This window comes from Rhamphochromis sp. 'chilingali' (assembly GCF_963969265.1).
Source record: "Rhamphochromis sp. 'chilingali' genome assembly, chromosome: 15".
In the NCBI taxonomy this organism is placed as follows: Eukaryota; Metazoa; Chordata; class Actinopteri; order Cichliformes; family Cichlidae; genus Rhamphochromis; species Rhamphochromis sp. 'chilingali'.
Genome location: NC_137942.1, coordinates 26,894,551 through 26,917,880, shown reverse-complemented (window position 1 = coordinate 26,917,880; position 23,330 = coordinate 26,894,551). Strand labels below are relative to the sequence as shown.

General features: G+C 42.0%; 1 protein-coding gene across 1 annotated transcript in view; it reads left to right on the top strand.

The window, feature by feature from the left end:
* The window catches only part of ntn1b (netrin 1b), a 49,406-nt gene extending 26,415 nt beyond the window's left edge, over positions 1 to 22,991 (top strand). The window contains exons 3-7 of the mRNA XM_080905025.1: positions 2,380 to 2,568; positions 9,662 to 9,811; positions 10,911 to 10,964; positions 13,224 to 13,298; positions 20,270 to 22,991. Of these exons, the coding sequence (XP_080761151.1) occupies positions 2,380 to 2,568; positions 9,662 to 9,811; positions 10,911 to 10,964; positions 13,224 to 13,298; positions 20,270 to 20,589 (788 nt within the window). The 3' untranslated portion in view covers positions 20,590 to 22,991. The remainder of the gene's footprint in view (positions 1 to 2,379; positions 2,569 to 9,661; positions 9,812 to 10,910; positions 10,965 to 13,223; positions 13,299 to 20,269) is intronic.
* The last annotated feature ends 339 nt before the right edge of the window (positions 22,992 to 23,330 follow it).

Below are 23,330 nucleotides of genomic sequence, written 5' to 3'. Positions count from 1 at the left end.
AGGACCACTTTGTAGCAAATAGAGCGAGCACAAATATGACACAAAACAAAGTTTGAAATGTGTGACGCATGAATCAAACAAGTTTAATTAAATTAGGTTAATTCATCACATATATTTTCCAAGTAGAGGAAGAATTGTGGAATCACTTTGTGTTCTGCGAGTCTGAAACAAATACCTGCACAAATCTAAATATGTTAAAACAAGCTGTTCTACCTGGCTAATTGAAAGGAAGCGTGGCCCCAGCAAGAGAGCTGTTAGTGGAAACAATGGAAAAGATTATGCAACTCCTTAAAGATGTTATTTGCACCAAAACAAGAAATGAAAAGCAAATGTGCAGAAACATGAGCCAGTGTTTGCGAAGGAACGGTAAGAAATGGGCTGAATGAAAAGGGACGTGCATACAGTAAAGCCAAAGTGAAAAACCAGCACTAACACTGAAACAGAGATTACAGCAATCATGTACTGTCTGCCGACATTATGCTGAAACTTTAGTCTGGTGACGTTTTGGTGAAACAAATAAAGACGACTGCCTTAACCTTCCATGACCCGAACTCTTTCATGGCATGCATTTTTAATTTCCCTTTGCTATTTGTGCTGATTGGGACCTGATGATACTCTACAAGGGCCTGAGATCCACATATGAGGACATTTGTTTAAAATTGCAATAGAACAGTGGCAGTACAATATCCTCGTAAGTAGATATCAGGCCCTCGTAGAGCAGAATTTTGTATTGTGGTCTAGATAACCCAAAATGTGATGTCCACATATGTGGACGCCAGGCCCTCGGAGGTTTAGAAAGAAAACAAGCACATTTGCCTTCATCCTGCTCATTTATCAAATATGGGTTGAATGTCCGGTGAAGGGCGAAGAGAAGATGATTACCTCACCAGGAAAGCCTGACAATGGGTTTCTGATCAATCTTCTCAATCTATCTATCTATCTATCTATCTATCTATCTATCTATCTATCTATCTATCTATCTATCTATCTATCTATCTATCTATCTATCTATCTATCTATCTATCTATCTATCTATCTATCCCTTTTGTTTTGCGAGATCTCGCAAAAGTCCGTCTTAATTTTTTTTCTCCCATGTCCCCTGCGGGGCTCCGTATGTATTTAATGGACTATGCTTATAAAGTTTTGACTTGCCATTTTGATTTTTATTTGTTTTTTTATTTTTACTTTGGACAAGGAGGTAGAGCCAGAAAGGTAAACAGTATTAGTTAATGCTAGCTCTAGCACGTTAGCTTAGTTAGGACATAAATACCTCAGTGTTATGACAATTTTCATAGAATTTAATGAAGTATTTATACAAAATCAACACTGTACACTTGTACTAGCCTATGCTTATTTTCCCCATGCTTAATTTTCTGCTCAACATTTGGAAGCAGCCTCAAGTGGCTCTTGGAGGAAACACACTTTGTGTCACTTGTGTGTTTTGAGCCAAGCTCACAGGTCAATATAGCTAGCTTGTTAATTGCTTAAACCAAGTATTACTGTCATTTCAGTGACTTGTACTTGGTTTAATAATACTTGTTCTGATACACTTCTTGTTATAGCTAATAATCTAATAGCTAATTGAATTGAACTGTGTGACCAGTGACAAAAGTGTGATAAATTAAACAGGTACAATGTCATTTTTATTCACACGAGCTATGATTTCAAAAATGAATTCTTTATTTAATGCATCAGTGCAATATGTATCTTGGGGTCGATATTAACAAGTCTCTCAGATGCGTGGGAGAGCGGAAGAAAGTTTTCCTGCCAGACATCACCAGAGTTCAGAGGTTAAATTCACAAGCAGGTGGCCCAGCAACACAGAGCTTGAACCAGGACGTTTCTTTTAGAGGCTTCATTATTTCCAATCCAGACCACAGCACACCATCTGTTTCAATAACCTCGTCTTACTCTGACGAACCCATACTGGGAGATTGAACTCTGTGATGTTTTTTAAGAAAGTGCATTTTCTCAGACTGAATTTGGCTGCCTCATAATTGCAATTTGGTAAGTCTTTAAACTTGTGTGCCGAGTTCGTCACTGTCAGATAACAAGCTCATATTTCTAAAACGTCACCTTTTCAGGAGCTAAGAAAAACAGCGTTGTTTTCTAGCTTGATGACACCGCATTTGGTTTTGCGTGTCCACGGGTTTAGAGTGTGTCAAACGACAGGGGACTGTGTAACCACTCAACCAAAGTGAAAACATGAAAATCAGAAAAACTGAACGGTTTTCAATGGCATTACCACAAAGGGTTGTTTAAATTCAATAAACTAAGTAATGAACTTATTATGCTTAGCCCAGCTGCAAAATGTCAAGGTAGGAGTTTCTGCATTAGTGATGAAAGTCTCCCTCTCTCTTTCTCTCTCTATGCACTCAGCCTGCCACTGCAATCTGCATGCCCGCCGCTGTCGTTTTAACATGGAGCTGTACAAGCTGTCCGGCCGTAGAAGCGGTGGAGTCTGTCTCAACTGTCGCCACAACACAGCAGGACGCCACTGTCACTACTGCAAGGAGGGTTACTACAGGGACATGACCAAATCCATCTCTCACCGCAGAGCTTGCAAAGGTAACAGGATGGTATGGTGTAATTCTTGGAATATGAATGATCCTCAGTCTTTCTCTAAGACCAACCTTTGGACACATGTTGAAGGTGTCTTCCAAAAGGAAAAAAAATGCTGTGCTTGGTACAATGTATACAAGTAGAAACACAACAGTTTAAAACAGACTTGAGTAAGCGACTTTTGGCTGCTGCCTTATCACGAGGTTTGGCATAGCAGGTAGCTCCATGTGTTTGATTTGGCAGATTTTTACACCGGATACTCTTCCTCACATATCCCCAAAGGGATTTGTATCTCTGCCTGGGATGAAACTGGGGATGTTTCGCTTGTTAGGCAAATGTTTAAAACCACCACACTACAGAGCCGGCGAAACAGATTTGAGTAAGCAACATCTAAAAATCTCATATCTTGTAAGCTGCACAAAAAAAGGCTTAAAGCCAAAAATTGAGGGCTTTCAGGTGTGGTTGCTTGAAAAGAGATGTCCACTAGGTGTCACCTCAACTCACCTGTACCACTGACCTGGACCTCTTGAGCATGTTTTCGGCGTTGGTGTGCTTTGGATTATAAAAGCCCAACATTATCTGAATGTCATTATCTAAGTCAGCGGTCCCCAACCCCCGGGCCTCGGACCGGTACCGGTCCGTGAGTCGTATAGTACCGGGCCGCGAGAGTTGAGGCTCAGGTGTGAAATGTATCGTTTTCAGGGTTTTTATCAGTTTTCAGCGTTATTTTGTTATCATTTTTATCGTTAACTCGGTTTTCCTGGGTCTTTTCACGTGTGTTATGAATAAATCTTCTGTTTTTCGGTACCGGTACTAGTTTTATTTTGTTGTATTTATCCGCGACACCTTAAAGCAGCGGTCCCCAACCTTTTTTGCACCACGGACCGGTTTATGCCCAACATTATTTTCACGGACCGGCCTTTAAGGTGTCGCGGATAAATACAACAAAATAAAACTAGTACCGGTACCGAAAAACAGAAGATTTATTCATAACACACGTGAAAAGACCCAGGAAAACCGAGTTAACGATAAAAATGATAACAAAATAACGCTGAAAACCGATAAAAACCATACATTTCACACCTGAGCCTCAACTCTCGCGGCCCGGTACTATACGACTCACGGACTGGTACCGGTCCGAGGCCCGGGGGTTGGGGACCGCTGCCTTAAAGGCCGGTCCGTGAAAATAATGTCGGGCATAAACCGGTCCATGGCGCAAAAAAGGTTGGGGACCGCTGATCTAAGTTGTCTAAAAAAAACATCCATCGAGTCAGTGTTCAGTATCCCGTTGGCATAAGATGAAAGCAGCTACAAGAAGTCACCAACTGGTTTGTGAAGTCCTGTTTTGAAACGTTGAGGTGGGTGTTTCTGACGTGGTTTTTTGAAGCCAGTGTGTGTCAGATCTCACTGCGAAATTGCAAGTTGTTAGCCAGTGAGGATTCCCCAGATAACCCTCCAAAATAGACTTTTATTAGGTATGACCCAGAATCATATTGTTATTGACTATTGGTATTTCTGGCTCCAAAAAAAGTGTGAAAAAACCACCACATGCCCACACCACCAATGTCTGGGTATGCGACTATCTTTTATATACAGTCTATGTTTGGATCCAGAAATCCCAGCCCTTTAAAAGAGATGCTACCAAAAAAATAAATGAAACTTAAGTTAAGTAATACAAATTTGGCCAAGAAATACTACAAAAAAATGCCTACAAAAATCACAAAAAAAAGGAAAGATGTAGTTTTTATAGAAACTGTAACCTCCAAAACCAGGCTCTTTGTAATAGTTTATACACTCACTCTTCACCATGCTCAGGTATGACAAGAATTCGTTGAAAAGTTTCGAGTAAAGCACACACCTGTCTTGGTGTCGATGAAAGGACCCCTGCAGCTCCCCAGATATTTGAGGTTCTCAGTGAATCCCTGACAAGACAAACATAACAAAGCAAAGGTGCGAGCTGATCCACTGAGTGGAGCGGTGAAAACAGCTCGCTAATCGTCCCTCTCTTCCATTCATACTTCCAATGCACGTACGCATGTGGACGGGGAGAAAGGAAAAACAACACGCGCACACAGGTGTGAGCACATACGTCGAGCTGCAGAGGATTAATGTGCGTGGGGGACAAAAGCTGAGCTCCTTCTGTCTTGCAGCTCCTCTGGGAGTAAAGACAGGCTCAGAGGCCCTGAGCAAACAAACTGCTGTCACTCAGTCACATGCACTAGCAAAATACTCAACAGATGCACAAACAGTCCTGTGTGAGATATGTACAGTAAGAGTGCATGGACCATTGTTCTTTATTTCTGTAATCAGTCGGGCTAAAGTTTGCCTTTTGGATGGAAAGTCTGGATAACAAATAATGTAATTTTTTACTAACTTTACAGCAGTGCCTCAGCATGCTTTGTTTAAACAATATTTCACCCTGCCTCTGTGCATTTAATCTCCAACCTCTTCCCACACACTAATGACAAATGAGAAACTCTGGATAGATGCTCATAGTGTGGTCTTCAGCCACATCCACCGCTGAGCTCTGATTGGCTGGTGACAAAGTCTTGAAATGCCTATCCTCTGGTGCCCCTATCCTTGGTACACCGCTGGCTATCAAAACACCGGAACAGCAACGTGATATTTCCTACTGCATGCCACAACAGCTTCCTCTCCTAATTCACTCAGACTTCTCCAGCTCGCATGAAAGGAAAGCGAATGCACGAGAAGCCGAGCCCACAAATGCGTTTTATAGAGGCGTTTTATATCAGAGACACCCTCAAACAGAGCTTGCTGCATGAGGCGAACTGAAGCCTGATAGATCATCTGCGCACTTAGCTTAAAACATGACGAATGGTTCACTGTTTCAGTCTGCCAGCATAAACATTTTCTCAGGCTATATTTGGGGAGTTGTTCAGTTCAGGGGGTCAGAGCTAAGAGCAGGTTATTTTAACAGAGGTTCTCACTGCGCCTAATGGTGAAGCAACACCCATACATCTTTCCAAAGTCTTTACAAACAGCTGTACTGTAACCTGAACACTTGAAGCCCTTCTTCCCATCCCCTTCACGTGTGCTGCTCATTGCTCTGGAATCAAACCCAAACAGCCTGATTGCTGCCTTACTCCTCAGGTGACAAAAACACGGTGATGTGACATCAGTTAAAAACCGCTATATTTATTGTTCAATTCAGCCAACCATCCCACTCTGCTGTTGTTGGACAGGAAATACAGCGCAGCGCCAACACAGCCAGGAGGAAGTCTGCTTTCATTCTCCGTTCCTGCGCCCGCCTGCTCCCCCTCCACCCCCCAAAATACTTCACATCTCAACAAAAAACATTCCTCCCAATAATTTGCTTGGAGGTTTAGTGGGAAAAAAAACAGGCTCTTCCTTATACTGTGCCTACTTTTCCAATAGCTACATGGAATGCCTCATGCTTTATTTCCCAGATTAACAACTTCACCCCTCATCAAGCGCAGTGTAAACGTGGCTCATGGAGAACCACAGCGCACGCCGCCCGCCCCTAACAGTTTGTTTTTTCTCGAATTACCTCCTACGGTTGGCAGCCTAGAAGTATTTAACTAGGCACGGTGAGTCCAGAGAGATGGAACTGGTACATGGTTCACTGCATCGTACCCCCCCTTCCCTCCTAAACCATTCAGTAACCATTCATGAAATTAAGTCATGTTTCCGGTATTTAACACCTGTAATGAGGGCAATAGTACTGTAGTTTTCCAGTGGTTAATATACAGTCTAGCCTATCCTTCCGCTTACACAGTTTTAGATCAAATATTGATTTGGAAACCTTAAAGAGTTTCGAGTCAAGTCTACAACTACTTAAATAAATATGATTCAGAAAAATAATATTTAGGAAATATGCTTACTTGCTTTCAGCGTTAGTGTTATTGTTAGCAGGCAGTTTAGGCACATCTATAATGATCACTCTGAATCTTTAGCTGAATTCTTTCTTTGATAGAAGTCTGAAATAATTTTACAAGATTAAGACATTCATATTAGTGGCAGACTTAAAGACCCTCATTAGCAATGAGTAACTGCACTGCTAGCCAGCTTAAGCTAATGAGGCTTACTTCACCTACAACAACAGAGGTAAGCAGCATGATTGACAAATCTGACACCACCGAGCTACAGGAGATGTAAACTAGACTTGGAAGAACCCCAATTTCTACTTTGAACTATTAAAGATGTCATTCGTCACCTCGTGCAGCCATCTTTAAAGGTACTGATGGTAAATTCTTCTGTTTAAATACTGAAATAGCTTAAAACTCTCCAAAACTAACAACAGGCTTTAACGCAAATGGAGGAAACATCAAACTTTTTGTTGTGCTCCTCAAATCATTCCTGAACCATTTTTGCTTCGTGGCAGGGTCCACTATCCTACTGAAAGAGGCCACAGCCACCAGAAAGTACTGTTTCCATGATAGGGTGTACATGGCCTGCAACAATGCTGAAGTCTCAAAGTAACATCCACATGGATGGCAGGACCAATGCTTTCCAGCAGAATATTAAATAAAGTATTGCACTGCCTCTGCTGGCTTACCTTCTTCCCATCGTGCAGGTGTCAGGTGTTTCTACATAGCCAGTCATTTACGTGATGTAAAGAAAATGTGATTCATCAGACCAGGCTACCTTCTTCCATTGTTCAGTGCTGCAGTTCTGATGCTCATATGTCAATTGTTGGTGTGTTCAGTGGTGGGGAGGGGTCAGCGTGGGCACCCTGACCTGTCTGCAGCTATGCAGCCTCATACACAACAAACCGTGATGTATTCTGATGCCTTTCTATGAGAATCACCAATTTGAGCTACAGTTGCTCATCTGTTGGATCAGGCCACACAGGTCAGCCTTTGCTACTCTCATGCTATCAGAGAGCCTTGCCCGCCCATGACCCAGTCACTGGTTCACCACTGTTCCTTCCTTGGACCACTTTCAAAGATACTGACCTCTGCAGACCGAGAACATCCCATAAGAGCTGCAGGTTTGGAGATGATCTAACCTACTCATGTAGCAATCACAGTTTGGTCCTTGCCAAACTCTCTCAAGTTCTTACATTTGCCCAATTTTCCTCCTTCTAACACATAAACTTTGAGTACATAATGTTCGCAGGTGCCAGGATGAAGTGAAAATCAGTGTTATTCACTTCTCCTGGTCATAATGTTGTGTAAGTACCTTTAAAGCATGAGTGTACTCAAATGTGCTAAAGAGAGTTTCCTCTTACAATTAGCAACTCTGTCCTAGTGTGTGGAAGATTCATTAATCCACTTAAACACCATAATAAAATTACAATCTCTCATGAAAAAATTAGGCTTTTTCTCTTTTTTTTACACTGCAGCAAAATAAATTAGAGCCACTTTAATTTTAAAGTCATCATCCAGATACTTGCTTCTATTGCTTGCCCTGGATCTTAAGTTATATCCATAAAATTCACCAAAGCTCTCCTCCAAAGTCATATTTCAATGTCTTTTAGTTGTTGGCTTTACTCTCTGCGCCCTGAAAACGACAACATGCTTGTCTCCATCCTGCTGTTATTAGTATCTGAAGCAAAGCCACAACCTGCTCATGAACTCTTTTGTCAAAGTGACATTTAACTCCCTGTGGTCTGTTGCTCATGGGAAATTTTGTTAATTAACTCCTGCAAAAACCTGAATTATTGAATAAATAACGAAGTTGGATTGTTTGAGTCTTTGATTACAGCCTTTATCCAGACATATGAAGCAAGTCTCACAGCATTTGTTGACAAAAGACCTCTTCCAAGCCTGGATTTTAATCAGTGTTGTCATAAAGTCAATAGGATTTTGAAATGAGGTTTAATTACTTGTGGAGCAGAAACCAGAAGTTACAGTTTAGCTTTGTTCCCATACTAGCTTGAAATTTTATTTGTATGAACTGATATTTTGCAGTATATACATGCAAACATACAGTAGCAGTCAAAAGAAAACTAAGCTGGTTGAAATGTTTCGACTGAAACAAAACATCTCTCCATCGCATTGTTAATTTTTATCGTTAGCTTATGTGATGATCATTTTATTGCAGCTATGGTTTCCGTTAAACGACCATCCCTTGGATTTATGTGAAAAACACACTGGTGTTGATTTCTTGGAGGGGAAAAGAGGTAGATCCCTAAAAATGTCACCATTTGGTTTTATTTCAGCAAACTGGCAGAAGCTTTTATATGATACGAATGAGGCAGAAGAAAAACAAAGACGTTAGGCTTTCTTAAAGAAAGATTTAATAAGCATCCCCTAATGTTCATAAAGCTCCATAAATTCCAAGTAAAAAGCAACGTCTACTGGACCACTTCAAGCAAATTTCGAATGACTCTGCTGGTACACATGCAGGACTAATAGGGAGGTTGGGCTTCAACTTCAAACACTGGCTTTATAGTAAAAGTTTGGCAGTGACACACACACAGAACAAATTTCTCACATTTAACGTGCGATCCTCCCAACTAAAAGCTTAAACACACTTTGAAGTGCGTTCCACTCGTCCATTACTGGGAAACATTATTCAGGCAGTATTTGCAAGGAGCCCTTTTGCCAAAAGGCTTTACATTGGAAACTCAATCTGAAGAGCGCACAGCCTGTCTGATCGCACCGAAGCAGAGGACTCAAAGCCGACTCGCGAGGAGCTCCCTGCCCTCACGCACAGACACATCCGCGACGCGCACACGCCAAACATTTGGTGTCGTGCTGCGCGGTGAAAGTGAAACACTGTAATTAATCAAGTTATTTACCCTTCTGCGTGCCTTCCAAAGCAGACCTAATGAAGAATCTTATGGTCGTAATGGGCGGAGGGAAGCAGTGTAATTTGATTGAGGTTTTATGCTGGTGCAGGGCCCAGTTCCCCATCTGTGATGGTCTGGAAGCAAAACACAGCCTCCTCTAATGCGAATGATTTCTTACTAGGTTTTAGTGCTAAGATGACTTTTTTATTGTATAGAATATGTAGAGTCAGCAGAGGACAGGCCCGAGACATGCTGTAGTCATTTGTAAGCTGATATCTGTTTTTTACTTTTAACCGCTCGTGTTTCCTTTCTTTTTCTTTTTTAACTTGCAAGTTGTTTACTTGTGTACAGTTTAGCTTGGTGCTCTTCTTCCCTCTTTAGCATGCGATTGCCATCCAGTTGGAGCAGCAGGGAAGACGTGTAATCAGACAACAGGCCAGTGTCCCTGCAAGGACGGCGTGACGGGGATCACCTGCAACCGCTGTGCCAAGGGCTACCAGCAGAGCCGCTCTCCCATAGCCCCCTGTATCAGTAAGGGCTACTTCTACCACTTTCATTTATCAAATATTGTGTTTCTTTTTCATTTTAAATGTTGCTACAAGCACACCTTTAACCAGATCACCTCCTACACCTCTAATTGGAGGTGGTGACACCCAGGTTGCCTCACAGAGAGGACCTGAAAAGGACAGACCGTGCCTTTTTATCCATGAATCCATTGCTCTCTGTCTCTCATCCCATGTTATTTTTATCCCCTTGTTCCATCACTTTGGATAGATATTTGGCTGTTTAAGCCTGAGTCTGGATAAACAGACGATTACAGCTTGACTAATATGGCCTTGTTTGCCTTCGAGGCCGTTAACTCGCAGTAAATCCCCCGGAATGAATCCAAGGGATTGATGGCTGATATGTTTATTGGCTGTATCTACCCCTGGCAGATTCCAGGCCCTTGGCAGTAAACACCAACGTCTCACAAAAGCAAAGATGGGTCACTAGTAGCTGCTTTAGCTCGGGACATCGTAGGTGGCTGGTATGAACAGATAAGACAACAGCAACGTCCACGGTGGACGTATACACCCTAATGATTATCCCCTGTGCTAACAGGGTTGACATTTCTGATAAAGCCCATGTGTGGAAGTGGAGCAGTGGTGTTTGTACAGTAAGAATCAGAGTGTTTGGCCAGAATTCACAGAGATAATTTCAAAGTGCAAACCAGCTGGACCAGGATCTCTTTAATTTTGCTGGGGCAGTTACAAATGTGGTGTAAAAGCTGGAAGAGACTCAGCTAGTAGAGTAGAATGGATTTGGTTTCTTGTAACTTTTTCAGATAATGTCTTTTGGTTTTAATAGTATGATATTAAATTTTTGTGTATATCTAAATCGCTGCCAGCTCCGAGTTTAACGAGACCAGCGGCCTTGGCTCACTGTACCTACAACATACCAGAGTCAGGAGGGAGCAGGACATTAATAGGAAATCTTTTCAGTACATCTGTGTGTCAAAATCAGCTTCGTGTCCGACGGCACTTGGAAATTCCTTCATGTTCTCACAGTTGGAATTATCGTTATTCAATATACAGAACAATATGGCGGCAGAGAAAATTGTCTCTTCACTGTGCTCCTTACTTTGTCACAGAGATCCCAGCTGCATCTCCGACAGCGACTTACAGCAGCTATGAGGAGCCGACAGGTGAGTAACCAAAGAGATTTTGTGTCGTTTTTAAAATAATAATTTTTTTTTACTACATATTCTGTTTTCAAGCTGCTGTTGCCCTTTCATTTATATTAATTCAGCTATGTTAATGTATCACCGTGGGTGGGATTTTTTTTTAACTAAGCCAACTGTTCCTCCATGCGTGAAATCAGAAGTGCATTTTGAGCACACGCACATCTTTCCACGCTCCTCAGCTAAACGCACGTCGGCGAGGTCAGACTGATGCTGATGTAAACTCCAGATATTTTGCCAGTGCTCCCTGTGGCCTTGTTGCCCGTATTCCCAGCCTGCCCAGCAGCCTCCCCGGGGTTTCGGCCCTAATCTGATTACATGCTTCATTTGCACCAGTTTGTATTTCAATCAAGGCTGGCTGTACCAGCAGTGAAGCTCTGCCTGAACCTATTGTTCATGTGCTCTGACAAGAATCTCCATGTCAGGCTGCTGGCATTGGATCATGTGCCACGCTAGTATGTGCAGCAGTTTTTGGGGAAGCTCTGTCCTATTTCAAATTATTCTTAAATAACCAACAGCAGCTTAAATAAATTTCAGCATATTAATGAGTTTTCACCGTGATCCAGGTTTGTTTAAATAGGCTGAGTCACCTCTGATCATCGATCAGCGTCTGACGAGAGTGGCGCCACTGACTTCAGCGTGCTTTGTTGCGAGCCCCACTTCCTGCTATAGTGACTGCCGAGGCTGTGTGGAGTTTGGATTCCTGTCAGAGACTCCAAACAGACACCACCCTCCAAATTAGGAGCAGTGTGGTCCCTGGGGACCCCGCAGAAAGAACGTGGCACTGCTGCAGAGATACACAAAGGGGGCGTTTGTCCTCACAGCAGGAGATTGGACCTTAATGAGTGCCGTGGGTGTAATGGCCCACAGCAGCAATTGCACTAAGGGGCTAATGGGCAACGTCAGCTATCAAAGAAAGGTATGATGAAGGCCCCCAGGGGCCTGCAGGAGATAAAGAGCCCCACCACCACCACCACTTCATTTACATGGAAATCAGGCACGCTCGATATGGACTCGTCAGATTCATTTACTTTGGGATTTCCTCTTTTCTTATTTTTCCCGCCAACCCAGAAACCAGCCAGGAATTCCAGCAGAAATGCTTTCTCTACATACATGAATTCAATCCTCATCCCACGTACCAAACCGCTCTTTTTTCCTCTCCCTCTCTCTCTCTCCTTTTTTTTTGAGAGGGAGGAGAGGGGTGTTTTTTTCTTTCTCCATCATTACCCAGGCAACCTCATTCACACAGAGTATAATGGGGAAGAAAGGGGAAGACTGGACAGAGGGCTGGAAGAAATAATGAAGTTTGTCCATATTCAGGCAAGCTGAAAGGTTCCCCCTCTCTCTCAATTGCCCCCCTCCTTTCTCTTCAGACTGCCCAGCCCAGCTTTCCCACCCCCCACCCCCCCATCCCCCCAGAGAAAGGAGCACAAGGCTTATTGCTCTGTGAGAGGCAGAGTGGGAAGTGGGAGGAGGCGGCGGGGGTACACTTGGAGATGGTCTGCTTCCAATTTGTGTCAGTCAGTGGAAAGTGGAGGGAACAAATGATTTCAATTTTCAGTTTGGCCTCTGGTCCCACCACCACCTTCCTCATTACAAAAGGTACCTGGCGGGGTGACAGCACACCAGAGTGGCCATCGATAAAGCCCCATGGCGCTCAAACCCACGTTCACATACAGTGAGGTAAAAGTGCAGGGGGGGGACGCTGCTGAGACATTAATCATAAGTCTGTGAGCTTCTCTGTCACTGCTACTCTCTGGAGGGATCCAGAACATTTAGCCCCGGCCAGCCTTATAGAGTATTCACATTCTCGCCTCATGTGGCTTAGAGTGTGCTAAGGGTCCCCACTAATGTCTGGTAGGTCTCCGGTTAATTCCCCCCCCTGCGACCTTCTCTTGTGCACGAGTGACCTCAGCAGCCCTCAGAGCTGACATAAGGGATGCCAGGACAGTGACGAGGGAACGGGCTGGAATGGAAAAACATGGGAGGCGTATGGTAGGAGCGTGTTGACGGACACAGGAGGATCTGTGTAAGCTGTAATCTGCTTCACAGTGGCACTTTGAAAGCATCCTTAAGACCCCGGGGGCACAAGGAGCGTGACGTAAGGGACTAAATGTGAAGGTCATCCATCTGAAGCCCTGTCTGACGATGCTCACATGCTGCGAATGTAAATTTAAAACATTTTCGTAAACTCCTTCCCCTTCTCTGTCTTCTTTTCCTCAGATTGTGAATCTCACTGTAAAGTTTCCAAGGGCAAAATGAAGATCACGTTGAAGAAATACTGTAAAAAAGACTACGGTGAGTGAGCCCAGCACACAGGAACATGCCCCGCCAGATGTCACAAGGTCAAATGTCTCAATTAATCTGATCCGGAGCATAGCCAGTCCACACCATGTAGCTGGTCTTTGTGCTTTACTGCTAGGTTATTTTAAATAGCCTTAGAACACGTCCACTAATATAAAACCATCTCTGCTCTCTCTGAGAGTTTCCATGCACTCAAGTTAACATGTTTGACCCCTGGAAAAAAAAGGTTTATAAAAAAAAAGCACTCTTCTGAAAATTAAGCTTTTCAAGATGTGTGACCGTCAGCCAACATTCTGTCAAGTTGTAATTGCTCATTTATTATGCTGATTCAGCTGATCTGATCGCATCACGCTTGTGACATATTTCTTTTTCTTATCCCTCATGAGTACAATAGAGACTCGTTTGAAGGTGCGTATACATCAGAATTACCATTAGCATGGGTCACCGTGGGTGTTTAACCTTGATTAAGTCACTTATTAAAGTTGCTTGTGCAGTTGCGTGGCTATAGCGATATAAAAATAGTTGGCCAGTCACCACACTCAGCCTGACTTCATACCAGATGTTTGTGTTAAAAGAGTGTGTTTGTTAGGAAATAGAGGATGTTTTGAAAATGTAAATGCGTACAGGATCCATACCTGAACGCAAATGTGGATGGTCAGATGATGCTGCAACTGGCACACTGGTGCGAGTTACTGGTCTTACATGATTAGAACCAGTCATCAAAAAGTGTGAGGTATGAGAAAAGTATGGGACAAAATTAATATGTCAGCAAAAGTATGATATGTTAAAAACGTCATATTGTAACAAAAAAGTATTTAAAGTACGTATACAAACATTTGGAACTATACAGTGGAGAAAGTAATGAAAGGGTCCTTTGCTGAATATGCAAATTTGCTCACTTTCAAAGAAATGCACAGTGTCAAATATTTTATGGTAGTTTCATTTTGATGCAAAGAGACAGAATATCAATCAATAAACCATAAAAAAAAAACCACATTACTTAAAAGTTATACATTTGTTTGCATTTCATTGATTGAAATAAGTATTTGATCCTCAAGCAAAACATCACTTAGTACTTATTCTCCAGGTTTGAACACATCTCAGGTGGGATTTTGGCCCACTGATCTTTACAGAAACTCTAAATCCTTTCGTTTTCTTTGCTGTTGCTTGGAAGCGCACAAATTTTCTACATGATCGTATTGTGCTTCTTCTTTATCCACTCCTTAGTTGGTATGTTTTCTGTCACTATCGTGCTGGAAGACCCATCCATTTCAGGATACATTTGCCCTTTAATTTAAGTCATCCTGTACCCTAAGCAGAAAAATGTCCAAAAGCATAATGTTTCCACCTCCGTGCTTGACTGAGAGGATGGTGTTCTTTGGGTCATGCTCACCATTTCGCTGCCTATAAACACAATGGGTCCAGTTGATGCCGTAGAGCTCAATTTCATGAGAAAACGTCTGGTGCACCTGCACATGTGCCATCTTGAGCAGAGGGACATTGTGGGCACTGCAAGATTTTAATCCATTATGGCCTATTAGTATTAGTAGTGAATATTTAGTCAGTAATGTGAAATTTACTTTGATCTGGCCTTTTTTTTGTAGCACCTCTGTTGCTTTTTGCCAAAATAACTGAGTTTTTTTCACAGCCCTACGCAAGCTGTTTCTTTTGACTAAATTAGACAGAAGTCTCACTTTATGTGAGCACACACAAAGCCTAACAAGAGAAAGCTGGGGCTTCGTAAGCCCAACCATCACGGTTGTCTCTTACTGGGGTTTTAGGTTTTGTGGAGCCAGCTAACGTGAAGAAAGTCTGGCTTGAGTTGAGCTTGGCTTGCAATAGATTACTTTGGCCGAAAACTGGAAATTTAATAATTTAATCAATCATTATAGTTAAAGGAAGATTGTTATTTCCATGCACGGTAATTTGGATTTGGCAGTGGATCTGTTACCATTTTTGACACAAATACTTTGAAAGCAGGAGGGGGAAGCAGCAAGACAAAACAGGAATCAACAGACCTGATACTGATTAAGTCAGTCACAGCACAAAAGGTGGGGCTGGTGTTCAGGTGGGTTGCAAAGTGGCATGCAAATGCACTGCGATTATGTGCAGGCTACAGCAGCTTAAATAGATATCCAACATGGAATTTGCTGATGCTAGCTGATCTTCTGGGATAGTGACTAAGCTTCACTTTGTGACTTGCCTGAATTTAATTTGATCACTTCATGCACATTATAATTTGTGATTTTTGTTTTCCACAAATTAGCTTTTTTTTTCTTCTTAATAGCCAGCTAAGCTAACTGGCTTTTGGCTCCAGCTAAAAATTTACAATGCAGATGTGAGTCTGATATTGTTCTTGACATCCAAAAAGGGTGATCTAATCACTTTGGTGATTTTAAAAGGCTGAAACACAACATGAGGTTAGTTATTATATCTCACAGAAAGTAATGCTTAGATGTGAAGATTAGGAACTGTTTAGGATGCATTGCTTTCTCACTATTTTGTACTGGGTAAAAGCCATATATATACAACCAGTTGTAAAAGAATCACAGTATGGATGTCTGAACTATGTTAAAATTATAGCAGCTTTGCACCCCTGCAGCAGAGTTTGTAAAAGACAAAGAGATGCACAAACATGCACACTCACATACGCTTTGCCCAGGCTGGTTATTCTGAAGCTTTTTGCAAAACCTACTGCAATTTCAGAGCAAATCACAAACTATAAGGGAGGCCAAAATACACAGAAATCAAATTATGTCGTCAGTGAATGTGCAGGACACGAAGCGGCTGCAACAAACCGTTAACACGGCAGTGCCAGGTGTATATAAATATCACTATCACTGTGTTAAAACTGGCTGCAGGATATTTGATGTTTTGATGATTAATGATGCAGGTCCATTATGAAGCAGAAACCACAACCACACAGTGGTGGGGTGATAAAATAGACAAAATAACATATGCAGTTATTTAATTTCACTCTATCTCTCCCTTCATCTACATGGTAAATGATTCAATGCAGATTTTCAGCAATGCTAATCAGTCACACTGTTATCCATTATCTGTTATCACTGGAACCACATTTGTTAACAACAGAGACAGATACACAAAAAGTTTCAGCACATTATCCGGAAAAGGTAAACCACCCAGTTTTTAGTTAACTCACTAAAACTAACTTCATGTCAATTCATGCAAAAACTGGTTGCTGCAAAAAGTTTGTCCTGATCAGGGCTGCTGAGAGCCGTTCCTTTCCAGTTACGTTGATCTCTGTCAGAGCTGACTAATGCGTCTTTCAATCAAAATCATTGGTGAAACGTCATCAGTTACACTTTAAACAGCATCCAACTGTAAATTGCCCAACTGTATTTGACCCCCCGCCCCTGCCCGTTACAGTTGGGAAGACAATAATTCAGTCCATTTGTGACATTTTGCTACTGAGCCAAATTTAGCTATTATTCATATTTCCCTTGACTTAAGTCTTAGTTACTGGAGCTGAGACAGGCCGTGCAGCTAAAAATCTGCCACGTTCATTAAGAAAAAAGAAAAAAAAAAGCGGAAAAAAACTCTGGAAGCAGATGATTCTGGCGGCGCGGCACTGGGACATTATGGCAGACATCATTGCTTAGCATGCATTTCCTTTGCCGTGGTCTAATTCATTTCTCAGGCCTGTCGCCTCGCTTTTGTGGGGTTTTTGAGTCTCTTTTCTGTTCTTCGGAGAGGGGGGGGGCACCCCCATGTGTGAGTGGCGATGCAGGCCCCCCGGGGGTCACGGGAAGGGGCCCTCTGTTTAAACACAGTTGTGCACTCCGCCGGCACAGAGCATTCCTCGGGGCGCAAACAGGTGGTAAATTAACCAGACGGTGACGGATTGCCACCCCGGAGAAAAAGAAATATGTTTTGTTTATTCAATTTTTGTTTTTCATCATTGCCGTAGCTACGGAGACGGAGGACATAAAGGGATTATATTCTCGCCTGACACCCTCCTCTGCACACACATACCCTCCCTTCTCCCTGCCACAGGGAGGACAATGAATCAAAGGGCCGCGTGTTTACCGACGCTCCGGGATGGTGCTCAAAGGCAGGGCCTCCCAGCCTAGCTGGCCACCTCTCTTCGCTCACCCGAGGGTAACAGGTCCCTGATCATTCACTCAGCTGATAACCAGAGGGGACAGGGGCCTCTGCACGGTAATTAAGTGAGCTCTAATTTCATTAGCCCTCGCCTGTTGGTGGCACGCAGTGTCAAGTCGCAGCACACCCAAAGAAGATAAACCCAGTGGGAAGTTTGGCTGTGAGAGGGAGGCTCGGTTGGCAGCCATTGTGCGAGTTGCAGGATCATCTCACACTTCCTCTCACAGTCTGCCTCACCAAACAGTGTGCGCTATTTTGTAATAGATTGCTTGACCCCGTGCTCCCGTTCCCTCTGTGCTGTCTATTTAGCTCAAACCAAGTGGCAGAAGGTGTGTGTGGATTTGTGTGTGTTTGAATACGTCGCAAAGACTGAAAACATACTTGAGAGAGAAAGAGAGAGAGGCAGACCCTGACAGAGAGACTGCGCCTGACAGAGTCTCCTCCAATGAGTCGAGCACAGCAGCTCTGGGGAGGAGAGCGCTATCTCCACTGGATTCTCACGCTGCGAAGTTGGATGGGGCTCTGGGAGCAGAACCCGGACAGCTCATGAGGTCGGAAACACATCCCGATTCTGCTGGAACTTTTTCTGTGGCTGCGAAGACAAATAGTGGCCCCTCCTTTCCTCCCCCTCCTCCCCCTCACACACCCTTTATGTGTCTGGATGAAGGAGAGGGCTGCGATGAATGGCGGGGCTGTGAGAGCTCCCTCTACTCAGCCCAACAAACCTTCTTTCTTCTGAAATTGTGTGCAATTTGCTCACACCATGCATCGACACACATACTTAAACACCCCACTCCTTCAGTTCTCTGCATTCTTGGCAGCGATATAAGACGGGCGATGAACACGGAAAGTGATCGTGTTAAGCCAGAAAGGCGACTATAAGGCCAACCTGCTTTAAAAACAGAGAAAGTAAACCCTATTTTGTTATTATTATAAAACTGCAGAGGTAACGCATTAGCTGACACAGCGTTAAATTGGGTATACAAATGAGCATTATATGGAATCTAATGAAGTCTTGTCCAGATTAGATTGTGTTTAGGTGCTAAAAAGCGTCCTTACTGGCACGGGAGAAGCTTGCACGGACATCGACCAAGAGGACAAGTGTACAAACTTTCCATACATCTCAGTAGCACTCTATAGTTAGTCATTTCTAAATCCAAGCTCCATCAATATGATGACAATTTAGGGATTCCAATTCATGGTTTGCTGTTTTATAATTCAACTGATGTGTGAAAAGCAGAATATAATTGCTTGATGAACCACCCGCGGGCCTCTCTTTGAGAATCTGGAGCTTAGATGATATACTATGCATACCAAGCTAACCCTCCCTCCCAGGAAGAGTCCTTGACTTGAAGGACATATTAGCTCCGGCGTCTTCGCTGTTTAGCTCTTGCTGCTATCTTAGTGATGCAGTAATTACCTGCTTGGTTTGATGGAGAATCTACACAAGAAAGCGTCAGCGAGTGGAGCTCGAGTCACATCCTGGTATGAATTCACTTGCAAGTGGTGCACCAATAGTTACCAGGTTTGGCCTGATTTAGCCTGAGGACGTCCATGTTTAGATGTTCAGATCTAACACCTGAAAGACCAGTTGAAAAGCATTTGTTTCAGAAGTTATATTACTAGCAGATGTGGTGTTTTCCTATAAAACTTCTTTTTTGGCCAGTTATGTTTTGAAAAGAGAATTAGAGAACCCTATATCCTATTTCTTCTCTCTTTAACCCAGCCTGGCCACCTAAAAGTAAAATGCCTCCGTGCCCTTTATGCCGATGCGTGCTTTCAGATGTTCTACATCAGAAAGCGTAGTGCAAAGGGAGTCAGGGAGTGCTGTGGAAACTGTTGCTGTAATAGGGAGTGTGCTCAGGGGCACGAAAAGGAAAGGTCCTAGGTCAGAGATGAAGGGAGGGGCCTGTGATATGCTGCAGATTACTGGGTTCAAACAGACATTTTTATTCACCCTTTCATGCAATGATATATAAACGCTGTTGAAATAGAAGGTGCTTGTCAATCATTCCCACTATTTTTCCACTTCACTAATTCATCTCAAGGCAAATGTGGTCATTTAAAATAATTTTGAAGGGCTCTATTTGCTGTAGTGTATACTTATAGAAGTCGATTTGATATATAATTATATAATTATAATTATATTATACAAGTTGACACTGTTACAATATGTTTTTCTGTCACTGGGTTGTTTCCAGGACTTTTAAAATGGGGAGTGACTGAGAATGCACCAGAGGGGCCACAGGAAATCAAACTATTTAGTCAGAAATTTTTAATGTACTTCAATGTGGAAAACATGTATACAAGTCACAATTTTCAAGTTATGCAGCCATGCATCCTATTGCATATTTGTTATCAGGAAAGCAGACCTGCTTAACAATTTGAAAATAGCCTTGTTGATGGATACTTTATTGAAAAGTAGAAAAGAAGTATAAGATACAATCCTTTTTAAGTGCCCCAATAGTTCACTGTATACTAGTATATTGAAATATACTTAAAGTACCTTAAATGTACTCATGTAACATGACACTTTTTACAGTCTTCTTCAGGATATTATTGGGCTGCAATTATTGCGTATACATCTTTAATGTTTAATTGGTGTTGGGGATTATATGTTCAGTTAAATGGTGCACCCCATACCTCGGCTGTAGACACACCCCTGCTGGTTTGCATTGAATTTGGTAAAGAATTTGACATTTACCTGTAATTTTAGCCAGATATTTAGATTTTAACCAGTACAAGGGGTGCTGATATCCACACTATATTACTATATGACTATATGACTTGAATCACTTTTTCTTGTGGGTGACTTAACCTGTGCTTTTCTCTTAAACCAGCTGTTCAAGTGCACGTTCTTAAGGGTGACAAGGCGGGCGAGTGGTGGAAGTTCACGGTCAACATCATTTCTATCTACAAACAAGGTGAGCACCGCATCCGTCGTGGAGACCAGCTGCTGTGGGTGCGCGCCAAGGACGTGGCCTGCAAATGTCCCAAGATTAAGCCCGGAAGGAAGTACCTGCTCCTGGGTACAGACGACGACTCCCCTGGGCAGAGCGGCGTAGTTGCCGACAAGGGAAGCCTCCTCATCCCTTGGAAGGACCTGTGGGGCCGCAGGCTGAGGAAGTTCCAACAGCGCGACAAGAGGGGGAAGTGCTAAAAGTATCTGCAGAGGAGAGGGAAAAAAGAGTCAGAGGCAGAATTAGGCCTCTGATGGGATGAAATCAAGGACGAGGGATAAGGATGGATGAAAAAAAAACTGGAAGAATTAAAAATAGAGAGACAGGTAATACGTAGGAGAAATGTGGAAATGACTGAGTGCTGCTGCTCTGAGCTGGAGCGAAGAGTTTAGTGTTTTCTTCTTTAGGAACAGTTGTGAAGGAGCTCATTCAACAGTCTGTCTTTCAGCGGTTGTTTTGTTGTATTATTGCAGAGTTTGCACCTAGTGTTACAGATATGTCTCACCCTGATCATTTTACCCACAATGCATTTTTATTAAAGCCCCTTGCTCAGTTTTTAAAGAGTGACACATCTTCTCTGTCACCCTGTTTGTGTCTTCAGAGGATCTTTTTCCACTGTGGTGTAAAAATCATTGTCTAGTTCAATGAAGACTTATAGCACGGCCGTAATTTCTCTCCACAACCTGCCAAACGTTAGCAAAAAAGTTTCAGATACAAGTGAAAAAATGGTAATTGTTGTCTTATAGTGCCATTCTTGCTCATAGGCGAGTGTTACCTCAGTAAAACAAGAAAAAAAATGCCATTTTTCTGTACAATGATCTCACTACAAGCAAGCCTTTGCTCAGCGCTTATTGATATATCAACAGTATGTTGTGGTTGTGACCGCTGCAATGTAAAGTAACCATATTTGGATACATAGACATTATTTTTAGTAGACGATGCCGTAGCATCAAGTAGGTGTAGAGTAGATTTGTCAACCATGCACTTATTTTTACTAGTCAGACGTTTAAGAACATATAAAATATGTTCCAACATTTTTAGAGTGCTGTCCAAAAAAGGGAAAAAAACAAGCCTTTACCATTTAATAGAATGTATAGCTAGTAGAAACCCCGCTTGCCTCACTCATGACTCCATAGGCTGATGTTTCTGGTGGACTGTAACAACCCTGTATAAATCACAACTACAGTGGAGTCAGAATGTAGTTTTTTTTTTTCTTTAATAAAGGACTAATTGTAAGTTGGACTTCCCAAGCATTTCCCAGTGGGAGAACTGATGAAGTGAACTATTTCACCTCATTAAATAAAGGGGGGAGAGAGAGAGAGAATATCGACCTATCAAGCAAACCTCATACCACTGACAAACTGCATGCTCACTATTTACTGTAGCTGACTGGCTAATGATGATTGTGAATTATGTACACATTTACTTTGTACACAATATTCAATGTTGTGGGAAAATAACCTGTGGAGTGATAAAAAAAAAAATATCACAGATGTTTATTTAGCACACTGTGTAAAATATTCTTCACCTCAAAACGACTTTCTGAGGACTGAATTTCATCGTTAAGACTTGGTACTGGACAAAAAGGCATGACCGATTGTCTACATGTTATATAGCTGTATAGTATTACTTTTTTGTTGTTGTTAAAACATTAACTAGATCTATCCATGTGAAATTAACCAGAGTTTTTTTTTTTTTTAAATACTAGAGGCTTAATAAAAGAAAAAGACAAACAAATGAATGTCAGACAAATTTCTCATGTTGTGCACCCAGGGGATCACACATACTCTCTCTCACACACAATCACACACACACACACATACACTGAGAGAAACTTGGACTGAATTTACACACACGCGCGCACACAAGCAACACCCAAATACACACATGTACACTTTGACGTAAATACACGGGTACACCTCAGTACTCTGTGCATCATACTGTATGTATTTGTTGATTACAAAGTTTTTACAAAGTCTTCGCTCACTCAGCTGTACCGACATTTTTCAACCTGCAGGCATCTGCAGAAAGGTACGGCCCGCCAGACTTTTGTTCTCCATGGATATTATATCAGAATAATTATCTGCTCATGTTAATACATTGGCTTGTAAATGTTGTTTAGCAGTGTCCATTGCAAATGGTTGTGTAATGTCTTGTAATACTAATATATTATGTTTATCGAAAATGAATATATTTAATGACACATGACAAAAAAATGTGGCTTTTGTGGTGTTTTGCTGTCGATCTTTTATTTTTTACTTTTACATTGGATTTTAGACGGCTGTAATGAAAATGATTGATGCGTGTTTGGCTATTGAACAGCTTAACAGACCTGAAATTTAATTTGAAATAAAGCTGTGCAAAAAAAAAGAAAAGAAAAAGAAAAGAAAGAAAAACAAACAAATGAGGATCTGTTGCTGAAATTGCATGTTTAGCTCCTATTTCCTCTTATGATCAAAAAGCTTCTTTTGCTATCACGACACAACAACACAGTTCCTACTATTTGCTTCAAGTTTCAGCTGCAACTGGAAACCACTTTGTAACATTAATTTTGCATTGCAAGACATAAGAAGAAGAATCTAACACAATAAAATGTTCCTGAAAGTCCTGCCAAATATAAAATTGTAGATTTTTCCATTCTGGTAACACTCTAGATTACAGCCCCCCAAAAGTATAATTTGGGTATGAGAGCTCATGCAAATACTTATTTGGTAGTTACACGCTAAGTACAGGAAAAGAGTTCAGGAGGAATAAGAATAAGTGGATTTGACACACAGTAAAGTGGTAAACACACAGATTTGCCTTTAATGCAGCAGGTAGTTAAAAAGGGTTACATTTTAAATAATGACAAAATACTGATGTAGACATTGCAGCTGTCAGATCCAATACCAGATGCTCGCATCAATGTTGAGTTTAAAGCTTTTAGATCTTGACATATCGT